The sequence below is a fragment of the Stomoxys calcitrans genome, chromosome 2 (assembly GCF_963082655.1).
Source record: "Stomoxys calcitrans chromosome 2, idStoCalc2.1, whole genome shotgun sequence".
NCBI lineage: Eukaryota > Metazoa > Arthropoda > Insecta > Diptera > Muscidae > Stomoxys > Stomoxys calcitrans.
Genome location: NC_081553.1, coordinates 36,613,554 through 36,624,047, shown reverse-complemented (window position 1 = coordinate 36,624,047; position 10,494 = coordinate 36,613,554). Strand labels below are relative to the sequence as shown.

General features: G+C 39.5%; 2 protein-coding genes across 3 annotated transcripts; one reads left to right on the top strand and one right to left on the bottom strand.

The window, feature by feature from the left end:
- The first annotated feature begins 594 nt into the window (after positions 1-594).
- On the top strand, positions 595-2,606 carry LOC106090233 (ADP-ribosylation factor-like protein 6-interacting protein 4). The gene has a single exon (XM_013256366.2). The coding sequence runs from the start codon at positions 1,545-1,547 to the stop codon at positions 1,947-1,949; it is 405 nt and encodes a 134-aa protein (XP_013111820.2). The 5' UTR covers positions 595-1,544; the 3' UTR covers positions 1,950-2,606.
- Positions 2,092-8,782, bottom strand: LOC106090232 (RING finger and transmembrane domain-containing protein 2). Of its 2 annotated transcripts, XM_013256365.2 has the most exons (5): positions 8,051-8,782; positions 7,017-7,957; positions 2,770-2,877; positions 2,587-2,694; positions 2,092-2,509 (listed from the first exon to the last, which is right to left on the bottom strand). In XM_013256365.2, exons 1-5 carry the CDS (start codon positions 8,562-8,564, stop codon positions 2,276-2,278), a joined length of 1,905 nt encoding a protein of 634 aa, XP_013111819.2. In that variant the 5' UTR covers positions 8,565-8,782; the 3' UTR covers positions 2,092-2,275. The 2 variants fall into 2 exon arrangements, with proteins under 2 accessions (XP_013111819.2, XP_013111818.2); XM_013256364.2 differs by having other exon boundaries at positions 7,017-8,782.
- Between the last annotated feature and the right edge of the window lie 1,712 nt (positions 8,783-10,494).

The window sequence follows — 10,494 nt, the reverse complement described above, 5'->3', positions numbered from 1 at the left end:
TCAAAGTTGCACTAATCACTGATGTTGACAGATAGTGCATTCAATATTTTTGGCTGTTGGCTCTCGTCAGCTGATTTTATAAAGGAAAAACAGATTACCGAGCCATTAAATCTTGATTTAAACAGCAGTGTAAACGGGATTCAACTCTGATTTTGAATGTGCTACCAGTTCTCACCATTTTTCCTTGGTTATGTGTGTTATGGTTGTCAAATATAATGCACACTCATAACCAAAACTTTTTGACAGATAGTGCATTTTGTGAGAAAAAATTGTACTCAGCTGTTTGCTGTACCGCACCTGGGTTAATATGTCTTGGTACTAATCCTTGTAAGTGCATACTCATGGCTGAGTTATTAAAAAGATATCTCATTTGTACAAAAAAAAAAAAAATAAAAACCAAATACATCGCCATCTAGTTATCAAACTGATCGACGTTTTGTGAGCACACACAAAGAAATTTGTTTGGTTATACGTGTGCAGAAAGCATTCGTAAATGAGCAGCATGGTTGGCTCACTTGCCCAATAATAACGAAATAAATGATACAATCCGTGGCAATGGTGGCGCAAATTCCCACCAGGCTGTCGAATTTCTGGACAATTCCTATTTGACGTTCTGTTGTTGTTATTGTTGTAGCAGTGTGTTGACATTCTAGTTTTTATTTGCAGTAGCCGCCACAAGATTAAAATATTTATGATTATAAGCGTGCAAATTATAATAATTACAAAGTGAACAAAATGTGAAAAAAATTTTAAATCCGAACAAAGCATTTGCGATTCTGGTGGGATTTGGAAACAACTCAGGAATTGGAAAATTGTATCAGCTGGGCTAGTGATTTTACCTTGTATCAAATTGCCTAGACCCATGGTACAATTAAGAGGTAGGGTCATTAGCTCAACAAAAAAATTCTACCCTCAACGAAACTGCCTTGACAAATGCTGTAAATAGAAATGTCACACTGGCTTTAGAAATAAATTTTGTTTTACAACTTATCTTCTTCAAGTTTTTTTATCTTCTTCAAATGTGTTTTATATTTGTATTTTCATCATTATAACACTGTTTTGTTGATTATATGTGGAATATAGGATTAAATAGAACATATTTTTAAGATTTTAGAAAAAAAATTACAGTTCAGTTATCAAGCCTTTGACATTTAGATTTACGACAAAATTAAAAAAATTGTACTCAGCTGTTCGCATGACCTCACCTTATGAGTGCATCCTGGCCTAGTCCTCACCTTATAAGTGCATCCTGTCATAATACTGTCAAACTGGCCGGCTGTTTTCAGCTATTAGCGTGAATCCTTTTTAAATCCACCTCAGTGCTATGTGAATACTAAATGAAACACGCCTAGTAGATGTATCGTTAACTGCAATTGGATAAATATAGCACCTCTTTGTCTGAATTGTAAGACCTTACTGTTGTTGCGCGTTTTTGTTTTTGTGTGCTTTTTGTATGCGACAGCTGACAGCAATCTATTTACCTTTGGTGGCACACTAACAATTAATAAGTGCATCCTGGGTGGCACATTAATTCGTAAAAAACAATGGGCAAACATAAATCGGAAAAGAAATCAAAGAAAAAACACAAAGAAAAGAAATCAAAAAAGGCCAAGCATTCCAAGCATAAGAAAGAGCGTTCGAAGGATGATACAAAACAAGCACAAAACACAGATCTGCCGTTCAATGTTGAGGAGGAAGATTTTGCCATACCTTTGAATCTCATGAATAATAAGTCTCATGCGCCAGAGACTCCCGAAGAGTATCAAAAACGACAGAGTAGGATAAGGCGAGAAGTCGACCCCAGTACGGGAAGAACACGCCTCATTAAAGGCGATGGAGAGGTCTTAGAGGAAATTGTCAGCAAGGAACGGCATAAAACCATAAACAAGGAGGCCACACAAGGCGATGGTAATTTCTTTCAAGAAAATACTTTGGGAAAACTGAAATAATTTGAATGGGCAAACAACAGAGTCGTCAGTCATATGGTTAATGCTAAACTCTATCCATGGGGATAACATAAAAACGCCAGCAAAAACATATATTATATACGTTATTGGACATATGTAGGTATATTATGTATGTACATAGAAATTAAGGAATGTGTCTTATTCATTTATTCAAATATCCTAATAATTATAGTAACGAAACAAAAGTTAAATATTCAATTTTACTTTAGAATGTAGGTAGATCCAAAAACTAAGCGCTAATAAACTTCAATCGATATTATTATATGTAATACATATAAACAAAAGACGACAACTATTGCTGAAATAATCTAAAACATTTGATAGAAGTATGTTGTAGCTCCATCCTGCCACGTTGGATCTTCACTAACTTTGGCCCGGCACATGGGACAGGTTTGTTCACGCTTAAACCATGTGTTCACACAATCATCACAGAAAATATGACCACATTCTAATACAACCGGCGTTGTATAGGCATCATGACATATGGGACAAACAGTACCAGCAGCTTCCAATTCATCCTTGGTTGGCTTTCGGTCGTAATCCTAAGAAATATTAAAAAAAACATGAATTGTAATCCTTTAATTTGACCAGCAATTTAAACAAAAATAATATTACATACCATATTGCGAACAAAATTAACCAATGCCTTTTTCAATGATTTTCCTCGTTCAACCAGTTCGAAACCTTTAGCACCCAAATAGAATGATGAAAACAATATGCCAGAAATCTAAGGATACAGACATTTTTATATTGCTTTCTATAAGCTGACCGACAAGAGGCCGTAGCTTAAAACTTAACTTACGATTTCTAATCCTGTATACGATTCAAACAAAAAGGTCAGCCATTGTCTCATTGGAGCCAAGGCTCTGTAAAAATGTGAAATATACTCCACTAAAGCATACAAACGAGCCTGAAATAAAAACAGAAGTATTTTTAATTTATTTTTGTCCATTAAAAGGTGCAGAAAATGATTAAAGCCCCCTCCCTATGCAGTTTGGTCGATGGTAACAAAAATTAAAAATATTCTAACATTTATTTATTACTTAGTTGGCTGTCACAAAACGTTTGTTTCACCAGTCTTACTTGGATTAGGTTTTCAAGCGCCTCGATTTTCCGAGCTCCTTCTTCTATTATCATCAAGTTAATTTTCAAAAGCCTTCTTAGCTGCAACAATGAAATCGTTGTATTTTGATACGTTTGACTACGCCAATGTCGATATTCTCCATAAACGCAGATTGGTGCAAACATTTTACGAATAATCTTTCTCTCAAACTCTCCAAGATCTGTCTTTTCTGCTTTCGCAAGTATCCTTGCTTCCGAACCATATAACAACACGCTCCTGAACTGCCTTCTTTATCAAAAGTAGCATCTACCTTGAATTAAGCCGGATTCACAGTTCGCACCAAGTGTTCCTACCATCCACCAACCAACAACTGCAGCTTGCACAGTTGTCACGGATACAATGTGCTATGTAAGGATCGCTCAAGGAATGGAGGTGGGGGATTGACCTTCGTGATACACCATTCCATGCTATATAGACCCATCTCGCCTGCGCCTGGCGCTAGTGACCCCTACATGGAGTGCATTGGGATAGCAGTCAGGTCCGATACTGCCGAGATAGAGCTATACAACGTGTACATTCCGCCGGTTGGTAGCTGTGTCCCGATTGATGGCCAAGCTTACAACCCCGACATAAGTGGGTTACTATCTGCATACTCCCCTAGGTAACGACCAGCGTGGCATAGATTTGGCAGAGCAGATTGAAAGCAAGCCGTAATCTCTTTTTTTTGGGGTCAGACCACCTCCCCATAATTCGCACCATCGACCGACCACCCGACTTAATAACCTCTGAGCGCCGAACGTTTATCAATCAGAAGATGGCCGTTTGGGCTGACTTCAGAGAGTATATCAATGATGTGCTAGTGGGCGAGAGGAAATTCCGAGACATTATTAACGCAGCAGCCGCTCGCTTTATACCGGCCGGTCGAAAACCCCAAGTGCGACCCAATTTCCCCGCGCAGGCAGTGTACTCGCAGACGAGCGTGATGGGATTCGAGGTATAGACCCCGCTAACCCCAGAATCAGCGAGCTGAATCTGGAAATAAACAGGGTAGTCAACGAACATAAGCGGAATTTGTGGCTGGAACACTTGTAGCAATGTAACTTAGGCACCGGTGTAGGCAAGCTGTAGTCTACTGTTAAGTCACTCTCGAACTCCGGTAGACGGAATGATAGGACCTCAGTCACTTTTGGCGAAATAACCGTGACTGATCGCAGAGATGCGCCAGGTTGTTCAACCGTCAATTTATTGTGCATCCCGAGATTGACAGGGCAAGGAGGAGAGCCATTCGCCGTATTCGTGGTCTCCGAGACGATGAACAGCTCACAATTAACCGTGGTCAAAGTTAGTTAGTTAGTTTGGCGTGGCGTCAAATCATCTAAAGCGTTGAGCTCCGACGGAATCTCTACATTGATGGTGAAGAATCTGGATTCACCTGGAGTTGAGTACCCTACTACTGTCCTCAACCTGTCTGAACACTCTTATAGTTACCGATGACTGGAAAATGGGCAGAGTGATATTCGCTGCTCAAGCCTGGAAAGGACCCAAGTTTGGGGGAGTCGTACAGACCGATCTCCCTTCTCTCACCAGTAGCAAAGACGCTTGAGGCATTACTCCTCCAGAGCCTCGTAGAAGAATTTCCATTCGCCGAACATCAACATGGATTTCGAAGACAGCATAGCACAACAACAGCCCAGGCCATGTGGCACTGGACATATGGAAGGTATTCAACATGATCAGCCATGCCAAATTATTTGAGGACAATGCCAACACGTCCCTCCAGCCAGGATTGAAACGCTGAGTCGCGAATTATCTGTGTGGTCGCCAGTCAGTTGTGGAATTTAGGGATAAGAAGTCGAAGCATCGTGGAGTGAAACTGGGAGTTCCCCAAGGTGGGGTGATATCTCCGGCACTGTTTAACCTCTACCTATCCTACATTCCACCGCCTCCAGACGGCATAAAGATCGTATCATATGCGGATCGTACCACATGCAATTTGTATGTGGGGGGAATGTGCCACAGCAATTTGCGATAAAGTCAAAAGTAGAAACAAAGTCCTCAAGTCACTTGCTGGCAGCACTTGGGGTGCAGACAAAGAAATCGGTGTTATCGAGTGGAGAGTCTCTCAGCGCCTTTGAATCCTCAATAGCCGGAACAAGCTTGCTCACTTACATCATCAACAACATAGGATTTCCTTTCTGAAGGCACAATTTCCCGACCGTTGCACGAAAGTTATTCTCCTTTATTATGTTGGCAGTTAAGTCTCCTTAAGCGATTTTTATGCCATGTGCAGGGCAGCGTCCATATGTTCTCTCTAGGTTTGTCCGATCTTCTCTACTGTCGGGACATTGGAACAGATAAGACTGATATAAAAAAAATTGGGTTTTATGTGGATTATGGCTAGTCTCTCATCCACCCGATTTCAGTCTCCGATTTACCACAAATCCACAGCCAATTGCATATCTTGTATGATGGCAGCTATAGTACAGCACGTCACCATCAGTGTAGTAGTGACGCCTCTTTTAATTCATCGCACTTCCTGTAAGGTGGTAGTGTCGGCCTTGTACTTTTCCATCCCTGAAACATACCCACATGTTTCAGGTACACATTCGCAGATTATCGTTCTAAACTCGTTGGCGGGTTCGCCAACCTTATGGGGGTCCCTTTTTATCCCACTTTATTTTCTCTCAGTAATTTAACGTTCTACGAGGAGAGTTAAAGGCCAACGCCTCAGCCCCAAGTGGATTTTGTGCGATTTCATATGTGCTCTTTGATGTTGCGAGCCGCTTATTTCAAGATCCATCAACCGCTTCCTACCGCCCCTAACCTGGAAACAGACGTTGATGATGGCGATTGGTTATTTAAATGCTCCAATTACTCGGCCAGTCATTTCGAGTATCATAGACACTCAGTACTTTAGCAAAAGCCGGTACCACTCGCCCCGTCACTGAGACTTTACCGCAACTGCATTTACAGCTTAGCTAGTCTGATTATATTCGAAGCTTTTCACTATTTGCAACTGACCTTTCCTTAAAACGAAGAACACCAAACAAATCAGACCTCAAAGTTCGAACCTGTGTGTTTCTTACAGTTATGCCGTGTGAACCCTGATCCCATGCACTATAAACAGAAAAAAATCGCAAACAAATATTCAATAAAAATTTAAAATTGGTTCAATAATTTTTAATAGGTTAGAATTTTTTATTCAATAACATTCGTGATTGGAATTTTTGCCATTTGCCATTTCAATTAAAAAATTAATTGATTCAATTGAATTTGCCATTTCAATTAAAAAATTAATTGATTCAATTGAATTTGCCATTTCAATTAAAAAATTAATCGATTCAATTAATTTTTTAATAGATACGGGTGCTCAAACAACGCAAATCTAGTTCATGTTCTAGGAGGCGAACTTCTGTGTACCAAATGTAGAAATAAATTAGAATTTTACAAAAAATTTCAATCATTTTTTCACTGGATCAATTAAAAATTAATTGAAATGTTCGATTCTTTTATTTTTTCAAATTGATTGAAGCAGTTTCAATTAAAAAATTAATTGGATCAATTATTTTCGACACCGATTTTTATTTTTTTTTTTTCGTTTCGGTCCAAAAGGCCGATCGCAGAGGGAAGGGGTTGGCAATTGGTTATTTAAAGGCGCTAATAACTCGCCTTGTCATATCGAGAAGCATAGGCCTTCAATATATGTGCAAAAGCCGGTGCCGGCCGGCCACTCACTGAGATTCTCAGCTCGATACCGCTGATTGTCCGTGACTGCAGCTACTCCGTATGGAGCATTCCACTATCCACAACTTGTGGACGTGCCTGGTAGCTCGCAGTTAAGCTTCTCGTGACAGTAATGAACACCACACAAATCGGACCTCAATTTTCCCGCCTGTGTGGTGCTCACAGCTATCCCGTGTCGGGGTCATTTTTATTATTTATCATCTAATAGCAAATAACAAAATACATTCTGTTTTATAACTTACCCTAGATTTTTGACGTATAGCTTTTGTAGGCATCATGGTGATGATTATTTTCACCAGTTGTGTTAACAGCTTCAGTATCAAATCATTGACAGCAATGTAGTAAAGTAAAACACCTAATGAGATCGATTTTGTCAGTGAAATGGTGTTTCCATTTAATGGATTTGAAGTGGGCTCTGCGGATGGTGATATCTGGTCGTTATCTTGCTGCTTTCCAAAAATATGCGATAAATGTAGCGGATCTACTGTGGCATGTGTAACGTCAACTTTGTCATGTGATGAAGTTACCGTGTAGAATGGTATGTCCAGCGTTATCTTCTCCCCAGGAGGATTTATAAGCAGACCAAAGGGATCTGGCGTAGAGGTGGCCAATATGAAACGATACGTCACTATGCATATAACCATAATGGTATCTCGCGTCATGACAGCATACGATTTCTGGTTAAGTTTGGCAACTTGTTCCTTCAGTGATTTGTTAACATGAAACATTACGGCCTGTAGTACTATCAAATCCAATATGCCCAGTAGATGATCGTGTATGAATTTGACCAGCAGAATGCATATAAATGGTAGATAACGTACAAAATGCGAGACAATTTTAACTACCATCTCGCCCATTGCATTTGTGTCGGGATCGTCCATTTCAATTGTGGGCGCAGCTGTACTTCCGGCCACGGAGGCCTGTCTTTGTGGTGGTTGACGGCCGCCATTGGAAGCACCAATAGAATTGCCGCCATTACTTTGCCGCCTACTGCCGGGTTCCGTTTCTGGCGGCTCGCCAGCACCAGCTGCCCCAGCTGGTGTACCCGGCAACGAGGAATTGTCCAGACGAGAACTTTGTCTTGACAGCCTTAGGCCTGAGGTACTATTAGATTGTGTTTCCACACCACCGATATCTAGTTGACTACTTCGATGTTGCTGCTGCTGATTCTGTATATCATGATCTAGGGAATTTGAATTTAGCAAAAAATGAATATGATCGTCAGCTGTGGTGCTGTTGCTATCGTTAGTAGGCAACGAATTATAGCGAAAATTACCCGAGGATGTAGGTGTGAAAATTGCGCGTAAAGCAAAGACTTCATATAAATTCTCACGCCAAGTTCTGGGCTGTGTTCCATCATTTGCAGGTATACTTCCACTCAAGCGCAGATCTCTGGCCGTTGGCCCTGAGGCAGAAGAGGACTGTTGACGATGCAATTGGTGTCGGGCCTCACGTAACATTGAAAATAAATTTCGTATGCGTTGCCTTTCATCAATGCCTGTATTGCCACCAACACCACCATCAATGCCAATTCCACCTCCTACGCCACCAGGAGAAACCTGGCTAGCTTCTACATTAATGCGAGTCGAGTTACTTTCTCTTCTAATATTCAAATGCAGATTTGGATGTCTTTGTTGACTTGTGCTCGGTCCAATATCATTTTCAATGTTTATTGTCGTATCATCTCGTCCATGTGCGGTTTGATCTAAAAGCATTGCCATTTCATCATCGTTCCTTGCAGTATTGTAAACATTTCTTGTATTGTTGTTGGAATTGCTATTATTACTCATATTTGATTTTTGTCACTTTCGTTTTTTTTTTGCTTTGTACGTTTACATCGACTCTCCTTTGGCTATTGTTTTACCTTTTTTGGCATTCAGGTTATTGATTAAAATAATAATTTTGTTTTTGTTGCACTATATCATATTTTCATGCACTGTATTTTTAGATTAAATATTAGCAATACTCCCATTATCAAACGACTTGTAAAAATTGCAGGAGTTATGATGTCAAAACATATGTTTAGAAGCAAAAAATAGCCTAAAGCTTGAACTAATTGAAAGCGTACGCGTTCAATTCAAATGTGAAAATGTTACACGTGTGAACTTTAGTGAACTTCAAAGCGTCTAGCGGTGAGTTTCGCTGAAAGCGGTTAGCGGCTATATTTGCGAACCAGATTTTTTAGCTCCATTCATTTCGATGCTGTTTTATTGAAATTACATTTCATTCTTAAAGCAAAGCTAAATTTGCCCATTCACATTCCATTAAGGAACAGGGTCAAAATTCTCACATATCAATCAGTTCTGTCCGATTTAAGTTTAAGCTCAATGATAAAGGACCTTCTTTTAATAGCCAAGTCCGAAAGACGTGCCGCAGTGCGACAACTCTTTGGAGAGAAGTTTTTACATGGCTTCTATGCATGGCATAGTACCATGACATAATTACCATGTAGTGTAACGTAAACAGCTGAGTACAATTTTTTCTCTCAAAGTGCACTATCTGTCAACGAGTTTTGGTTGTGTGTGTATTATAGTTAAGAACCATAACACACAAACTACGAAAAATGGCGCGAACTAGTTACAACAACAAAATATTGAGTGCACTATCTGTCAAAATCAGTGATAAGTGCAACTCTGATCTTGAGTATGTTACTAGTTCGCGCCATTCTTCGTTGTTTGTGTGGTATGGTTCTCAACTATAATACAACCAAAACTCGTTAACAGATAGTGCATTTCGCTATGAATGAAAGCAACCCCAAATTAAATTTATGATTTAACCAGCTTTCTCACAACTTAAACAATTTTTACCCATAAAAAAATCAGCTTTAGCTCAAATTTGTAGGTTATGCCATACGAAAATACCATAGAGATGTGATAGCAAAAATAATAAATCGTATGTAAATTGATAATTTTGACAAACATTTCCAATTACATGTGAATATAAAAAGTGACATGTTATAGGACATTTACATGTCGTGTAATAGCGCCTTAAGATATCAGATTTTTTTAAGTTCTCTTTGTTGTTTTCTTCTTTCTCGCATATTTTCTACACATTTGCACAAATTCTTTATGTGTGTTAGCAACAACGTCGATTTTGTAAATCAGCTTCATGACAACATGCCGAATTCCATGGATTACTGCCATATGATTTTTATGTTGTTGTAAAGGTTGATTTTCAAAGAGCTATAGGAAAGTTAAAAATAACACATAAAATTCAGAAAAAAGCATGAAATCTTTATTTGAATGGTATAATTTAATGGTTGAATATTATTTCATGCAAATGTTGACCGTGACTGCGCCTCAAATGATTCATCCGCTTAGTTAGGCTTTAAATCTCAGGATGTAGGCGGTCAATTGAACGGTCTCGAACGTGAAATAAAATGTTTACCTACCTCGCCTCTCAACAAGTCCACTGTTACGCGTGCTGTGTGGCATCCGCCACCGTCTTGTTGAAGCCACATGTCATGTTAGTCAAGCTCTTGTTTTTTTTGGGCAAAAAAAGTGGATATCATCTCACGATAGCGCTCACCATTCACAGTTACGTTACGATGCGCATCATGTTTGAAGAAGTACGGCCCAATGATGCCACCAGCCCATAAACCGCAGCAAACTATGACTTTTTCTGGATGCATTGGTAGCTCTTGCAATCCTTCTGGCTGATTTCCACTCCAAAATTGATAATTCTGCTTATTTACGGACCCATTGAGCCATGACATAACTA

Excerpts from the sequence above, each read along its gene's own strand:
- LOC106090232 (XM_013256364.2), bottom strand. The coding sequence starts at position 8,564 with ATGAGTAATAATAGCAATTCCAACAACAATACAAGAAATGTTTACAAT. Across the intron at positions 2,878-7,016 it reads CTATACGTCAAAAATCTAGG|GCTCGTTTGTATGCTTTAGT; the intron begins GTAAGTTATAAA and ends TTTTTATTTCAG. Across the intron at positions 2,510-2,586 it reads TTAATTTTGTTCGCAATATG|GATTACGACCGAAAGCCAAC; the intron begins GTATGTAATATT and ends AATATTTCTTAG.
- LOC106090233 (XM_013256366.2), top strand. The coding sequence starts at position 1,545 with ATGGGCAAACATAAATCGGAAAAGAAATCAAAGAAAAAACACAAAGAA.